We start from the raw sequence: 15332 nt of genomic DNA, 5'->3' as shown, positions 1-15332 counted from the left end.
TTTCGGGTCACGTTTGCAACAGATTGTCTGCAACTGGTGAAGATGGTGTCTGAACCAGATGATTGGCCTGCGTTTGCTAATATGTTAGAAGATATCAAGACCTTGAAAGAATCGTTCCACAGCTTGGAGATCATTCATGTACCCCGCACACAAAATTTGAAGGCCGATGGCTTAGCACGCAGTGCTAGGAAACAAACGACCTTTGTTGTGCACATGGATGGAGAGCTACCGTTTTGGTTTACAGAGTCTGTTTGAGTCTGTAAAAGTTGATGACAAAAAAAAAAAAAAAAAAAGAAGAATTTTCTGAAAATTCTAAAAGTTGAAGATATATATATTACATTATTAATTTTCAATAATTTATGGAAATATATCAATTTTAGCATTTTAATGGTACTTTATAGTTTCTTTTCTATTTTACTCTAAAATATAATAACTTTACTATAAAATTGGATTTTTTCAATGACTTTTTTATAATAGCGTTAATCTATTGTAGAGTAAAATATAGAAGAATGTTATTTTCGTTCTGAAAATAAAATAAAAAGATAACATTTCTTTATATTTAACTTTATAACAGAGTAATTATATTATAATGTAAATTATTAAAAAAAAATATTTATATAACAAAATTATTCTGTTTTAAAGTAGAACATATAAAAAATTATAGAATACCATCGAAAAATGTCAATAATTTTTTTATTGGAAATGTCATTAGTTAAGTTTAGAAGGTAGGTCTCCAAAACCCAAAACTGACTCTTTTGTTTTTCTTTTTTTTTGTAGGTCCATGTACCCTTTCCTCTAGTAATGGTCTCTATTGGACCGGCCCAAAATTAACGCAAATAGAGTCGGTCCTATATGACTGGTGAACCCTTGAAAAGTAAACATTCCAAACTAGCCAAAACTCTCTTTCTTTGACCCGATCGAGAGAATCGAATCCAAAGTGCGATGGCGACAGAGGATGTGAACGAAGCCCTTACGGCGGCGGAAGTACCGGCAATAGAGACGACGGAGAAGCAGCCCCCTCACAAGCTCGAAAGAAAGTGGAGTTTCTGGTTCGATAACCAATCCAAACCTAAGCAAGGCGCCCCCTGGGGAGCCTCTCTTCGCAAAGCCTATACCTTCGACACCGTCGAAGATTTCTGGGGGTTTGTCTTCTCTCTTATTATTTTGTTAGCGATTTTATCTTGGATCTGGTGATTTTCTGTAAAGCTAGATCTTCTTTTTGCAGTTTGCACGAGACTATATTCATCCCTAGCAAATTGACGGCGAATGCAGAAATTCACATGTTCAAAGCTGGTGTTGAGCCCAAGTGGGAAGATCCTGAGTGTGCTAATGGCGGAAAGTGGACTTTTGTTGTTACCTCCAACAGGAAGCCTGCTTTAGACAAGGCTTGGCTTGAAACTGTACTCATCCTCTACCTTTTTCTCTTTCTTTTTTTTTTTTGTAGTTTAGACAATTTTACATCTGGCAGTGACATGTTTTCTCTGGCAGTTGATGGCTCTTGTCGGAGAGCAATTTGATGAGGCTGATGAGATTTGTGGTGTGGTTGCTAGTGTGCGCCCAAAGCAGGACAAGCTCTCCTTGTGGACAAGGACCAAATCTAATGAAGCTGTTCTGGTATGATGCATTGCCTTCTCACTATATACCTTTGTGTTTTCTTCTATTTGTTATCTGGTGCAAGTGTGCGCCCAAAGCAGGACAAGCTCTCATTGTTTGGTTATCTTGTTCCAATTTTTTTTTTTGTTTGCTTAGTGCTGGTGTAGGAAGAAGTATGCTTATACAATAGGTTAGCGTTGTTGAATAGACAACTATCTTGTTTCTTTATCGATTGAGATACTCCTTCTGATTTGAATTACCATTCAAGATTAATATTTTATATATATATATTGAAAGTATATGTTTGTTTAACGATATATCTATTAGGCTTGCTTTTTTATAGTTCGTTCGCAGTATAAACGTAGCTTGATTTATTAGTGGCCATCTCTTTAGAACTTGGCAGTAATGTAATATGTGGAAGTGTGGTTTACGAATCTGTCTGATGAATTACTACTTTGTTGTTTGTTATTGTAAATCCAGATGGGTATTGGGAAGAAGTGGAAGGATATACTTGATGTCGCTGACAAGATAACTTTCACTAACCATGTAACTTCACTTTCTCCACATTGTAGCTAATCATTCTTTTGTTCATCTTTATCTTCTCACATACCTTATGGTCCTTATCTAACATGTGGTCTACTTATATGCAGGATGATTCTAGAAGAACTCGGTTCACTGTCTGAAGAGAAATGACGCAAGGGTGGTGAGACCTGAGGAAGATGCAATATCGCTTTGTCTTGCATTATTCTGTCGGTTTACTCATAGCTGAGACCTTTAGGGAAACTCACTTTGAGGTGTAACTCTACAAAGTTTTATTTTCACTGGAAAGAGTTTCTTAATATTAAGTTCAGTTATTTCTTTTTGGAAGCATCAAATTTTGGAGACACACATTAAATTTGAATGTTTGATTTTTATGCTATTTTATATTTTCATTGTGACATTCCCAAAAATGACAAATGTTTAAGACCATCTCCAATGGTGCTTCATTTTTCACTTTTTGCTTCATTTTGAAGCAATTTTTACTCCAATGGTGTTTTATTACTTGCTTCAAAATGAAACAATGAACAGTACTGCTTCAAATTTGAAGCAATACTGTTCATTGCTTCATTTTTGAAGCTGAATTTTCTAAATTATAAATTGGTCCTTAACTTTTGTTTGTTCTTACTTTTTTTGTTAAAATAAAATAAGTTAATCAATATAACCCAATTAACTTTTTAATATTTATTTATTATATAAATTTATTTCATTTATGATATTAAATATTAAAAAAAACATATAATAAATGAAAGATAACATTAATTATTAATATAAAAGTGAAATACATGATTGATAACACCAAACTAAACATAAAATATTTACTACAACATAAAATGATACTTAATAATATGGTAAATCACTTCATGATCCATTAAAATTATTAAAATCTTGTATTGTTGTTCTTTATTATGTGTAATAATTTTATATGATAATGTTGAATCTATAACAATTATGTTGGATTATTGTTAAAACAAAATAGTTGGGTAAAATTAGCAAAGTATGAAAAAGTATAAGGTGTTATTAATAATTAATGATAAAAGAGAGAGAGAGAATATTTTTAAAATATTCTTTTTACAAAAAATAAATGAAGCAAATCATTGGAGAAGATGTGCTTCATTTCTTGCTTCATTTTGAATAAAGTGCAATTTTGAAGCAAAAAATAAATCCAACCATTGGAGATGCTCTAAGTTTCTAAGTTGTATGTTTTGAAAATATGGTTAATGCCACCACAAAACATAACACTCACCATATGATGTCAAAAAAAAAACACTCACCATATACAGTTGAGAAAAAAAAGACTCCAAAAAAAAAACACTCACCATATACAATTGATAAAAAAAAGACTCCAATATACAACAAAATGTTTCCGAGTGTTCTTTCATAGATAGTGTTCAAGGGATACAGGAACTTTGATGCCTATTGCCTCTAAAACGCATCTATTTTTATTTTTGGAACTAATTCGCGACGTTTCGTATTTTGGGCGGGAAAAAAATATTTTGGGTGGAAAAAAATATTTTGAACGGAAAAAATATTTGAGAAAATTGCTAGACTAATACAAAAAAGTTGGGTAATGACTAAACTAATACAAATCTTTTGAAAATGACTAGAATGTTTTTAGAACCCTAGTAAATTACAGTTTAAGACTTTTACAGTTTAGTTGTGATTAATTTTAATTTGAAAATCCACATCATTAGTAATCATACCACGTCACCGAATACGAAGGAATATCAAAAGACGATCGTCAACTTACACCTATCATGTCCCTGTTCTTGGAAATGATCGTTAGAATCGATCATGGTGCAAGGAGACGCACCAGTCAGGTCATGTGACCTAAACACAAGGGTATCATGGCCTGGAAGTAATGTTAAAGGCATCAGGAAGCTAAGATATAACTAAACCAAGAAGGAGACAAGTATAAAGGAGCTGTACAAAGTGTATGGCAGCTGGGCGATGCAGTGAGCAAGCTCGACCAGCTAGATGAAGTGTAGTGCAGCTCAGTGTAGCTCACTGAAGTGTGTGTCAGCTCCCTGAGCTGGATGGGCTAGCTCACCCAGCTAGATCAGCTGGGGATCAGCTCAACTCAGCTGAACTGAGTGATCAAGTCTTGGGCAGTTGGGCCAGGTCCGGACAGTGGTCAGACCATGTGGACCACCCGGGGGTGCCGGTGGGCCGGTGGGCACTTGGGATCAGACCAGGGGCTTGGGCAACCAGCTAGGACTTGTTTGTGACATGTCTAGAGGCAGTTAGGGCTGTCAGGGACGTCTGGTAACTGCCATAGGCGAACAGGTGTGATCTGGACCATTGATTAAATCAATGGCCAGAAATGATACCGAAAGGGTGCAACCTTTGGAAAGGTGACCATTCCTTTTCTATAAATACAAGGGCAAGTCCGTGCCTTTGCAGGCACGCCATGGTTTCATTCTTTTTCCTGAAACACAAAGAAAAACAAAGAAAAACAGAGAGATGGTCGGATTACACAATCCAAGACCAAGAGAGGCTTGAAGGCAGAAAAGAGGCAGTTTTGATGGCAATCAAGAGGGGAGTTGAGAACGACCCTCTGGTGTGTTCTGATTATGGTTTGCCACGCCATAGGCTTCCTATACATCGTTATTACACATCCAAATGGCCAGGGAAGAAGAGAGATGACCGGATTCACTCTCAAAGTCCAAGAGCAGCCTTAAGGGCAGTGGTGTGTAGAAAGGCAGTTTCATGGACACTGAAGTGAGAAGTGATGGACGTCCCTTGGATGGTGTTTGATCATGGATGAACACACCCTAGGCTTCCTCTGTGTCTTAGGGACACACGCAAATGGTCAGAAGAGAATGGAGAAGGCCGGACTTCACTCCCAATGGCATGAACAGCCTTGAAGGCAGATGCAGTGCAGAAATTGTTTTCATGGAAGTTCCATGGAAGGGATGATGGGTGCGACCCATGAATGGATATTATCAATACTGAAAGTATGTGATAAGACCTGATTAAGACAATTGCAAGAGGCACAAGGCCGGACCTGATCAGGGAAGCACAAGATCTAGCAAGATCAAGCATGAGGTAAACATGTGTTGATTACTTATGTTTATGTTTATGTCTATGTTGTGTCTCTTGGGGTGAGATCAAGGCCAAGCATGGCACGCCCCTTGAGGAATGTATATTGTGATGTGTCTTTGGAATCCAAGACCCTGGAGAAAGGGGCGGATCATAAGAGCAACAATAATCAGGTTCAGTGGGACATGGTTCCATGGCCGGTTAGGTTTTGTGTGAAGACTCATCAGTTCTGAGTCATGTGGGGTGGTTGGTTGATTGACTCAGGAACTGGTGGGCATTATTAATCCTATTCTATGTTGTTTATACATGGAGATACTGAATCACAGATGGGCCGGTTCAGAGAAATCTCTCCATGGCCTTGGTTGGGCAGGTAAGTGGAGATCTGATAGTTCCTGAAGGAATTGTTAGGATCTGAATTCAAATATCTCTTAATGGGTATTTATCATGAATTATCATGGTGAAAGATTAGTTTTATCTCATTGATTTAGAGGTGGTCAGTTATGGCCATATGGGCTGTTCATGGGTGAGATCAGTATGATCGAGGCCAGTTCTGAGAAATCTGACTTGACCATTCTCTTAGTTATGAATTATCATGAATTTTAATTAGTTTTTGGAGCATGTTTGCTTGAGGTTGATTTTGCAGCTGAAGACTTCCCAAAAGTACTTGGTTTTTGGAGCATGTTTGCTTGAGGTTGATTTTGCAGCTGAAGACTTCCCAAAAGTATTTGGTTTGTGGGGATGGTTGGTTGAATGACTAAGTACCTAAGGGGAGAGTTTATACAGGTATAATGGGGAGTTGGACGAGTGGATGGGGAGCTAGGAAAAGCTATCTCGCAGCTCGATCAGCTGGAAGAGAGTTGGGAACCTCAAGTGAAGTGGTTCAGCTCAGCTAGCTGGATGAGCTAGTTAAACAACTAAGTCAGCTGATACAATGAGCTATCAAGCTCCGTGGATGTGGCAAAGGTATGATCTAACAATGTTGCTTAGATCTAGATGGAATGTTAGGGGAATGGAACCTCGATTATTGTACGACTTGGATTAGGTTGAGGATCAACCTTGGAGCTGGTAGTAGTTGTGTCTACTGATCATGGCTAAGGTGATTCGACCTGACAAGTGTTAGATTGGTTTTAGACCAATGGTTAAATAGAGAATATTTTGCTGTGCATAAGTTGAAAGGATCTAAGCTAGGGAATGACTAAGAGAGTCTTAAGCTAAGGTCTAAGATAGACTTCACCCTTAGGCGAAAGTATAGATAAAACACGAAAAATTGAGAGGTTCGGTCAGGGTATGGACCGAGCGACGTGAGGCATCGACCGCGGCCTAGTCGGCCGGGTTCGGGTCTTACAACACCTCTTCTCGTTAAAGCGGATTCTCTGAAACAATCTCCGTTATCGTCTTCTCTAGTATCCGTAAGCGTCTTCTCTGAAATCGCGTGTCCGGAAGCTTCTTCTTCAGATTGGTTGTCTCCTCAAATCTACGTAATCGTATTCTTTGGTATATTTCAAGGCTTTGCTCTGAGTTTTTCGAGTATTTGAGTGAGTTAGATATATGTTTTGTCTGAGTTTGAGTTAGTAATCGTGACGGCTGATTTAGGATCCTTAACGACTGATTTATAGAAGGTAATTGTGACTGATTTAGTATTCGCTGTGGCTGATTTATTTATGTAATAATGACTGAGTTATTTTTTATGACTTGTTTATTTTATGCCTTTCTTCTGATTTATCATTGATAAGTTATATATGTCTTTTTTGATCAGATGGATGTTTCCGAAGATCTAGCAAGGGATTACCCTCCAAGACTTTACCCTGAAAGAGCTTCTATTCTTGAAAATAAACTCATTAATACGAATAGCCGTTTTGGAGAAATCCCTAAACTTATAGACTGAATTGGAAAAGAGGTGTGGGATAATCTGAAGAGGTATCCTGTTGGATTGATTGCTAGACTGGTTGAGAGCAAATTAGTGTGGTCTGGCAAGACCGTACATTATCTACTTTGTAGACAGATGCGAGTCTATAACAAGGAGATTTGGTCTGTCGTTGTTGATCAAACTATCAGGTTAAGCTTAATAGAATTTGGTGAGATCACGGGTTTAAACACAGATCCACTGCCAGAAGAAAGTTTTGAACCTGATCCAGAGAACCACAAAGCGTTGTGGGAGTTGTTGAATGTGCCGCTTGGGTACGGACCCACGTTTGATGAACTTGTAGACGCTTTAACGTTGTGTCAAACCTGGAGTGCTGATAAGCGGAAATGGTTTGGGCTGTTGTTTCTTCAAGCCGTGGGACTTTATGGCTTGCATCATAATAGTAGAATACATTTTGAAAGTGCAAAAAGAGTATTTGATGATGACGCCATGATGACTTATCCTTGGGGTTGGGTTGCCTATGAATTTCTTGTTGATTCTGTCAAGTTGTTGAATCCACAAGGAGGATCGTACACCCTTAGCGGCTTCAAGGACGTGTTATTGGTTTGGGCGTACGAATCTGTCACAGTGTTCGGAGAGCTTTTTGGCAAAGTAGTGAGACCAGGCGGAATTCTGCTTTTGCGATGGGGTGGAAGTCGTACTCGTGCAAGTATTGCTACTACAATAGCTAAGGAGATTAATAATCATGAAACGGTAAGGTTTAAATCAGACCTATGAATCCTGTAATATAATGTCTGAGTTATTGGATTATTTTATGGTTGAGTTGTTAGTTTTAATGACTGATTTATGTTTTTGTGTTGTAGGTGCGTGTGAGGAAAATGGTGATGAAGGAGGGTCTAGAAGAGCTGTTTCCTCAGTGGAAGGATGAAGCAGCTGACCCACAACTTGATAACCTAATTAAAGATATACATGCAGATAGGTTTGTTAGAGATTTTTATGTGCAATCGAATGAGAACAACAACAAAACGAAGGCTGGAGTTTCGTCAGAGGCTGAGCCACCCTCAAAGAAGCAGAAGAAAGATAAGAAACAGAAGGAGGTGAAAATCAATGAGGTTGAAACTGCTGCTGTAGAGGTGAAGGAGAGTGCAAAGGAGAAGGGTTGTAGCGAAGATGTTCTGATGAACATAGTTGCTAATCTCAAGAATTTGGACCGAAAATTTGACTCGAGATTAACACAATACGACACCAAGTTTGGCGATTTTTCCCGAGGCCTTTTGGATACCATTGGAGATACAGTGAAAGCTACAGTTGAAGAGCGTCTGAGAGTTTTGGGGTTTGTAGAAAGTGCCCAAAACGTGAGGGTCTCAGAAGACAGCGGTAGTCAAATTGAACCGGAGTTTATTGGAAGTCAACCTGCACTCCCTGTGACGGTCAACCAACCACAAAAAACCCCTGATAAAGGCCAATCTGTCAAGAATCTGGCAGATGATATTGCTAAAGCTGATGCGAAAGGTATGGGAGCAAAGTTGAATTCGAAGGTTGTCAGGGATAAGGCTGCTGGGGTGAAAAAGAACTTGGATTCGGCATTTGGTAATGCCGATGCAACAAACGCTGATTTGGTCTCTGATTCTCCTGGTAAGGAACCACCACTCGGACGTGGTGGCAGGGGCAAAGGGGCAAGAAATAACATAGCGGCTGAGTTGAAGAAGAAGCAGAAGCAAGAAGAAAATGAGTTGAAGAGGAAGAAGAAGCAAGAAGAGACTGAGTTAAAGAAGAAGAAGAAGAAGCAAGAAGAGTCTGAGTTAAGGAAGAAAGAAGCGGCTGAGTTAAAGAAGAAAAAGCAGCAAGAAGAGGCTGAGTTAAATAAGGAAAATCAGCAAGAAGAAGCTGACTTAAAGAAGGCTATTCCTACTTCAAAAAGGAGCCGCAGTGGTAAAATAAGAATACCCATTCCGACTAAGAAAAGTGAGGCGAAAACAGACGAACTGTTGCCAGAATCTGATGTGGAAGAAGATGAAAGGAAAAGGTGTGGGAGAATAAAGGAGTATCGGCTGAAAGCTGTTCAATTATCTCCACAAGGGTCTCAAAGGAGTGAGGAATATGGTCCTTCTGTACCATTTCCCCACATCGGAGACAATGTAACGACGTGCATGAGAGAGGGTTTTGAACCTTCACATGCAATATATGATCCCCTAGGACCTGTTGATCCGGCTAAAAGGGATAATCTTTTGGAACACCTAAAGCCACACGAGTAAGGACTTTTGCACCATTTCGTTGATTTTAGCTGATAAAAAGATTTTGCAGAGACTGAGTTGTGTTAAATTATCAGGGAAATTCGACATGGAGAAGCTCACGAGGATATTGAGTTCTACAGAATCCTCATCACTCCAAGACCTTGGCCCAACAAACAATATGGATGGCTGACTCAAAATGTAAGTATACAGCTGAGTTATATTTACTTTACGGTTAAGTTATAAGTATGGTACAGCTGAGTTATATATTATCTGTGCAGCATATTGCTGCGTATATTAGAGTCCTCATTCAAAGGTCCAAAAAAGATCCCAGCCCATTCTGGTCCAAGCGCATTACCTTTATAGACTCTTGGTTCCTTGAATTATGGGTTCACGATTATACGCAGTTCCAAGTCAAACCGGATATGGTCAAATTCAAAGGAAGTGGTTACGAGAGGTTAGTAAACGGTTTGATCCCCACCGACATTCAGACAAAGTTGCAGTGGTTTACAGAAGTATATCACTTGTACGGAGTGCTTAATACTGACAGCGATCATTGGGTGGGGTTTCACGTGGATCTGCATAAAGAGAAGATTGATTGCTATGATTTAATAGTTGGAGATGTAACACCCGAAAGTGAGCTGAGAATGCTAAATTTCTTTAGGCCGCTTACTCTTATGATCCCTGAGATGCTGGATGTCCTTATTCCTGCTAATATCCGAGTCCCTACCAAGAAGGAGTTTGGATTCAGACGAAGAACAAGAGATATTGTTCCACAAAACGACCTGAGAGGCGACTGTGGAGTGTATGCATTGAAGTTCGTCGAGTGTCTAGCGCTTGGTGTAGCTTTTGATGGGATATCGGATGAAAATATTCAAGGTCTGAGAATGAAGATGGCAGTAGATGTCTTCGATGAAGGAAGTTGTAGTTTGGTAGGGTCGTTTGGCGATGAATGAAGATGAGTTTATCGTTTGTTTTGTATGACTCATGGCTAGATATTTTGTATTTGCTTTAAAGTTATGATTTGTTTATCGTAACTAAGCTACCTTGTTTAAATTACGCAGTCGTTACGTTAGATATAACTCAGCCAAACCTCAAACGATACCCTAAGATAGGAAAATATTTAATAAGTCAGCCGCGTCATCTTCATAAAGCACCTGTTAAGGTAGATAAAAGTCAGCCATACCTCAAACATACCCTGAATTAAAATTATTGATATGTTTATACTTCAAAATGTTATATTGAAAGTCCAACTCTAAATTTGAAGTGAATATATAATCAACTGAACGTCTCTTCTTTATTGAATTTACGTGTTTAGAATCGATCATGATCTTGAGGTATATGTTGTCTTACAATTACTTGAAACCTTACATGTAGATATAGAGTGTGATCATAATACAGCTCTCATAAACTATATACAACGCATTTTAAGACTAAATTTATATTATTTGTTATTTTTATCACACCATTATTCCAAATTCTAAACATAAATCCCTAAATAAACAAACCTAAACTCTAAATACTAAACCCTAAACCCTAAATCTCAAATAGTAAATCAGCCGTAATAGGTTATATAACTCGGCCGCCACGTTTGATAAATGTTGTCGTTTGGCGGGAACCATGGATGTTGGATGAGTAATATAATGTTATCAACTATTCTGTCATGTTTTAAGACTCTAATACTATGTCTTATGTAACCCACATTATGTTTAATCTACATTATGTTTTAATTATACCTTATGTTTTTTTTTAGTTATAACTCAGCCATACTGGAAAATAGAAATCAGCCGTCACTATAGATATAACTCAGCCAAACCTGAAACCATACCCTAAATGGAATATTTTCTAGTTCGGTTATAACTCAACCATAAATGGAATAACTTAGCCGAAACATAAGTCAGAAAATTCAACAAATATTATATAATTAGGGAAGATTATATTTGGATAACAATTCGTGTTCTTGATTTGACTGGCTGTACAAGTTAATAATGGCGAATCAAGGGTGTTGAATATTCGTCTGCACGCTGATATCGAGACCTTTACATTATCGAGACGATATAATATTACTCCCTCTGTACCATTTTAAGTGATGTTTAAGCATTTTTATTTTGTTCCATTATAAGTGATGTTCTCACATTTCTAGATAAAATTTAATGTCAATTGAAACTTTCAACCAATTACAAAATACTACATGTTTTTCTTATTGGTTAGACTGATTTTATTTAATGTAATTTTATGTAACCAAGATAAATTGCATAGAAATTTATATTTTCTTAATCTTTGTGTAGAAACCTTAAACACCACTTAAAATGGTACAGAGGGAGTAATATTTTTTAGTTTTATTATAACTCAGCTTCAACGTTTATTAGAACTCAGCCACAACATTTAATACCTCAGACATCATATAAAATATTTTCCTTCTTGATATCATACAATATAAGTCAGCCAAACTTAATTATTAGACGTTTCGTGTTCTTGATTTGACTGGGCTGCACAAGTTAATAATGACGCGCATTAAGGGTGTGGAATATTCGTCTGCATGCTTATATCGAGACATTTACATTATCGAGACGATATAACTATATTTTCCCTATTTAAGTTTTATTATAACTCAGCCTCAACGTTTAGTCAGACTTTGTTTTTTATGATACTCAGCCGTAAGTAATTAATAACTCAGCCTATATAAACCATTACTTATGCATACAAACCATAACTCAGCCTTTAGAAATGTAACTCAGCTTTAATAAACCATAACCAACATTACATTATCATTTCCCACATAATGACATGACATAGCAAATAACAAAAAAAAGAGATAACCTACTGTATTATTTATGAAAATTTTCTTTCTTTTGGGTCTTCTCTAGAAGCACACTGAACAGACACGCTGAGTTATGGTTTGTATGCATAAGTAATAGTTTATAACGCAGCCATAAGTAATGATATTCTCAAAATAATTAATTATGGTGTTTGAAAAACACGCCTGGCATAATCGAGACAATTATTATGCATGAAAAAAATTAATGGCGGCTATGAAAATATCGATAACTAATTATTAGGTTTTTGGTAATCGAGACATATATATATTTTTAGGTTTTTGGTAATCGAGACAATTATCAACTTCTAAAGCAGATTTCAAACGGTTTGTTCTTCTACTAATTCAAAATAACCCAGCCGTTAAAAAAGGTAACTCAGCCTTAGTAAACAATAACTCAGTCCAGGTTAACACTAACTCAGCCATTACGCATATCAATCGTAGAGATGCTTTCCAAAGGACATGGAAAACAACATCCCGGCAATAAGTATTAACTATTAAAATCAACAACCCAGTCGTAAGAAAAACATGAAAATCAACAAATCAGCCGTAATACAAAAACATTAAAACCATAAACTAAGCCGTAATACAAAAACATGAAAATCCCTACAACACTTGCCTACATCGGACAAGTTTTCGCATTATGACCACTCTGTCTACATCGAGAACATGCGTGCTCTTTCCTAGGACGTTTGTTTGCTAGTCCAACTTCTAAAGCAGATTTCATCCTATTTTTCTTTGGTGTGCCTGGTGGTTGACGTACAGTCGGGGGCAAGCAGGGTTGGTTAGCCACGACTTCTGGAATATATTGCGCTGAATCAACCGGCATGACCGATTCAGTGTATGCGCTAACCAAATAATTGCTGGTATAGTAAGGACTGCACAGGGATATACGAGAAACATTCATGTACTCCGCCGCTGCGATTGCGTGTACACATGGTAATTTCTCGAGTTCGAAACGGCGACATGTGCACTTTCGCTCTACCAAATTAACAACATGCAAAGACTCGCCGGAAGATCCATATTTAACTTCAGTGTGATGATCATCAATCCTCTGTACTGTCAAATCTCTGGCGGCAGTTACACGACCCTATTAAAAAAATATAATTAATGTGAAACGACTGACTTAGTACATATAAAGGGCTGACTTAAGATCTGTAAAGACTGACTTATGAATTTAAAGGCTGACTAATTCTTTTAAAGGCTTACTTACATGTAGTAGTTTCTCCACACCACGAGTAAGCGTGGTTCGCTGCGATCTGGCATCCTCTCTCCATTCAGCAAACCATCTGGTCATCATAACCCGTATCAATTCTAATATTCGAACAATGTTAAGACCTCTAGCATTCGACAATGCTCTGTTCATTGATTCCGCTATGTTCGTAGTCATCAAATTGTACCTCTCGCTCGGGAAATGAACACGCGTCCACAGTCGGACTTCAGCCCTTTGGAGGTAGCCGTGGATTGCTGGATTAATCGCTTCAATCTCCTCGAAAATCTGAGTAAACTCAGACATCCTAAAACATCTCGCCGCTTTCTTCACCAGACGAAATGCATCTTTTCCTTTGTAGCGTCCCAGTATATTCTTATATAGATGGTACGTGAAAATTCCACGAGAAGCAAGCGGATACACATTTGTAATTGCTTTCCCAATCGAGTTATGCCTATCCGAAATTATCGCAAGACCCTCGTCGTCAGGAATCAAAAGTTTTAGTTGCCTAAAAACCCAATGCCAGGAATCATCATTTTCAATGTCGACTACTGCGAAGGCTATTGAAAATATCTGAAAGTTACCATCCTGAGCCAGTGCCGTGAGAAGCGTTCCTTTGTATCTACCATTAAGAAACGTACCGTCGACAACCACAACTTTGCGCATGAAAGGAAACTCATTTACGCTCGCACCAAACGCAAGAAACACATACATGAATTTTCCATTCTCATTGATTTGAAGACGCGCAACTGTACTCGGATTTTCCCTTATTAGCATGTATAAGTAAGAAGGCAAGCGTTCAAACCCACTCTCAGGTGTTCCCTGATCGATTTCCCTTGCAAATTTCAGCGTCCGGTAGGATTTCCAATACTCCATCTGTTCACATGAAAAACGATACACATAACTCAGCCACATCATACAATTAAGTCAGTCACAACGTAAAACTAATTCAACACTATTTTAATATAACTCGGCCGCGTTGTGTAAATATATCAGCCGCTACGAAACACATATTACTCAGCTGTTTCGTAAACATAACTCAGTTACACCAAAGTAATTACCTTTACACCAAACTGCTTAGTGATAGCTATGCCAACACTCGTAGGGTGAACGGCCGGACCAACGTCGCCGAGAAAGTTCTTGTACAACTCTCCTAGAATATCTGGTGTTGCATGTCGACATCGATTAGAACGCTCAGTTGTAGGGAATGTATGTTTCGATTGGTAAATACAAACATAGAACGCCGGGGATTCCCCTTTGGTAGAAGCACGAACCCTCCAGATACATCCATCAATCCGACACTTAACAATGAATAATGTTCGGGTTGATATGTCCAACACTTCACTCTCTTTAGACCCGCTCATCGAGATATATCTTCTTGGGAGGTAGCGTTGGTGACTCTTGGTCTTCTGAAGGATACTCACCGTATGAGCTGAAGTTATCATCTTCAGATGACGCACCGTCCGAGTCGTTGAACATATCAAATTCATCATCTTCTTCGTTTTCTTTGCCAGTTTCATCTTTTCCACCTACGTTCTGATTTTCTCCTTCCACAATACTAGAGCAATCAATCTCATTGTCCTCTTCTTTCTTCTCCGAACTGCAACCTTCGTAACTCTCACTGTAATTATCGTCTCTGGACTCAACTTCTGATGCTTCTACTTCTGACGCTTCTACTTCTGAGCTAAAACTGAAGTTTGTTTTAGTCTTCTCTCTTGCTCTGTCATCCTTGTTCTCCGTAATCTCAACACAAAGACGTAGTTGTTCGATTTTCTTTAGGGTTACAAAACTCTTCAACTGGCGAGTATTGGACACGTGCACTGGTGGAGTGTCATGCGCCATTGTTTTCAATGATTTATTCGAGAACATGTAGCTTAGCTGAATATGATCACTCATTTCCAATCCGTAATCATCGAGAACAGACTTTGCGAAAACTTCATATGTAGAGTCCTCATCTAAATGGAGAACTCTACACCCTCTACTATAAGCGTTGAAAACAAATTTGTTTTTCTTAACCCAGTTACCGGAAACAATAATAAC

The 15332-nt window shown here is 38.2% G+C and overlaps 3 protein-coding genes across 3 annotated transcripts; 2 read left to right on the top strand and 1 right to left on the bottom strand.

Moving 5' to 3' along the window:
* The first annotated feature begins 871 nt into the window (after nt 1-871).
* Nucleotides 872-2525, top strand: LOC108828955 (eukaryotic translation initiation factor). The gene is made up of 5 exons (XM_018602603.2): nt 872-1142; nt 1226-1400; nt 1489-1614; nt 2074-2139; nt 2244-2525. Exons 1-5 carry the CDS (start codon nt 943-945, stop codon nt 2274-2276), a joined length of 600 nt encoding a protein of 199 aa, XP_018458105.1. The 5' UTR covers nt 872-942; the 3' UTR covers nt 2277-2525.
* Nucleotides 2526-7174: 4649 nt separating this feature from the next.
* LOC108828966 (uncharacterized) lies at nt 7175-10223 on the top strand. The gene is made up of 5 exons (XM_018602612.2): nt 7175-7789; nt 7900-8712; nt 8809-9287; nt 9366-9468; nt 9549-10223. The coding sequence occupies exons 1-5, from the start codon at nt 7175-7177 to the stop codon at nt 10221-10223; spliced, it is 2685 nt and encodes an 894-aa protein (XP_018458114.2).
* Nucleotides 10224-12701: 2478 nt separating this feature from the next.
* Nucleotides 12702-14579, bottom strand: LOC108828967 (uncharacterized). Its single transcript, XM_057008155.1, has 4 exons — nt 14567-14579; nt 14354-14454; nt 13296-14168; nt 12702-13172 (listed from the first exon to the last, which is right to left on the bottom strand). Exons 1-4 carry the CDS (start codon nt 14577-14579, stop codon nt 12702-12704), a joined length of 1458 nt encoding a protein of 485 aa, XP_056864135.1.
* Between the last annotated feature and the right edge of the window lie 753 nt (nt 14580-15332).

Source organism: Raphanus sativus, chromosome 4 (genome assembly GCF_000801105.2).
Source record: "Raphanus sativus cultivar WK10039 chromosome 4, ASM80110v3, whole genome shotgun sequence".
NCBI classification, from domain to species: domain Eukaryota; kingdom Viridiplantae; phylum Streptophyta; class Magnoliopsida; order Brassicales; family Brassicaceae; genus Raphanus; species Raphanus sativus.
Note: the sequence above shows the minus strand (reverse complement) of the source record. Positions and strands in the feature narration are given on the sequence as shown.

Excerpts from the sequence above, each read along its gene's own strand:
- LOC108828966 (XM_018602612.2), top strand. The coding sequence starts at position 7,175 with ATGCGAGTCTATAACAAGGAGATTTGGTCTGTCGTTGTTGATCAAACT. Across the intron at positions 9,288-9,365 it reads GAACACCTAAAGCCACACGA|GGAAATTCGACATGGAGAAG; the intron begins GTAAGGACTTTT and ends TTAAATTATCAG. Across the intron at positions 9,469-9,548 it reads ATGGATGGCTGACTCAAAAT|CATATTGCTGCGTATATTAG; the intron begins GTAAGTATACAG and ends TTATCTGTGCAG.
- LOC108828955 (XM_018602603.2), top strand. The coding sequence starts at position 943 with ATGGCGACAGAGGATGTGAACGAAGCCCTTACGGCGGCGGAAGTACCG. Across the intron at positions 1,615-2,073 it reads AATCTAATGAAGCTGTTCTG|ATGGGTATTGGGAAGAAGTG; the intron begins GTATGATGCATT and ends TTGTAAATCCAG. Across the intron at positions 2,140-2,243 it reads AGATAACTTTCACTAACCAT|GATGATTCTAGAAGAACTCG; the intron begins GTAACTTCACTT and ends ACTTATATGCAG.
- LOC108828967 (XM_057008155.1), bottom strand. Across the intron at positions 14,169-14,353 it reads CTAAGCAGTTTGGTGTAAAG|ATGGAGTATTGGAAATCCTA; the intron begins GTAATTACTTTG and ends TCATGTGAACAG. Across the intron at positions 13,173-13,295 it reads GTGTGGAGAAACTACTACAT|GGTCGTGTAACTGCCGCCAG; the intron begins GTAAGTAAGCCT and ends TTTTTTTAATAG.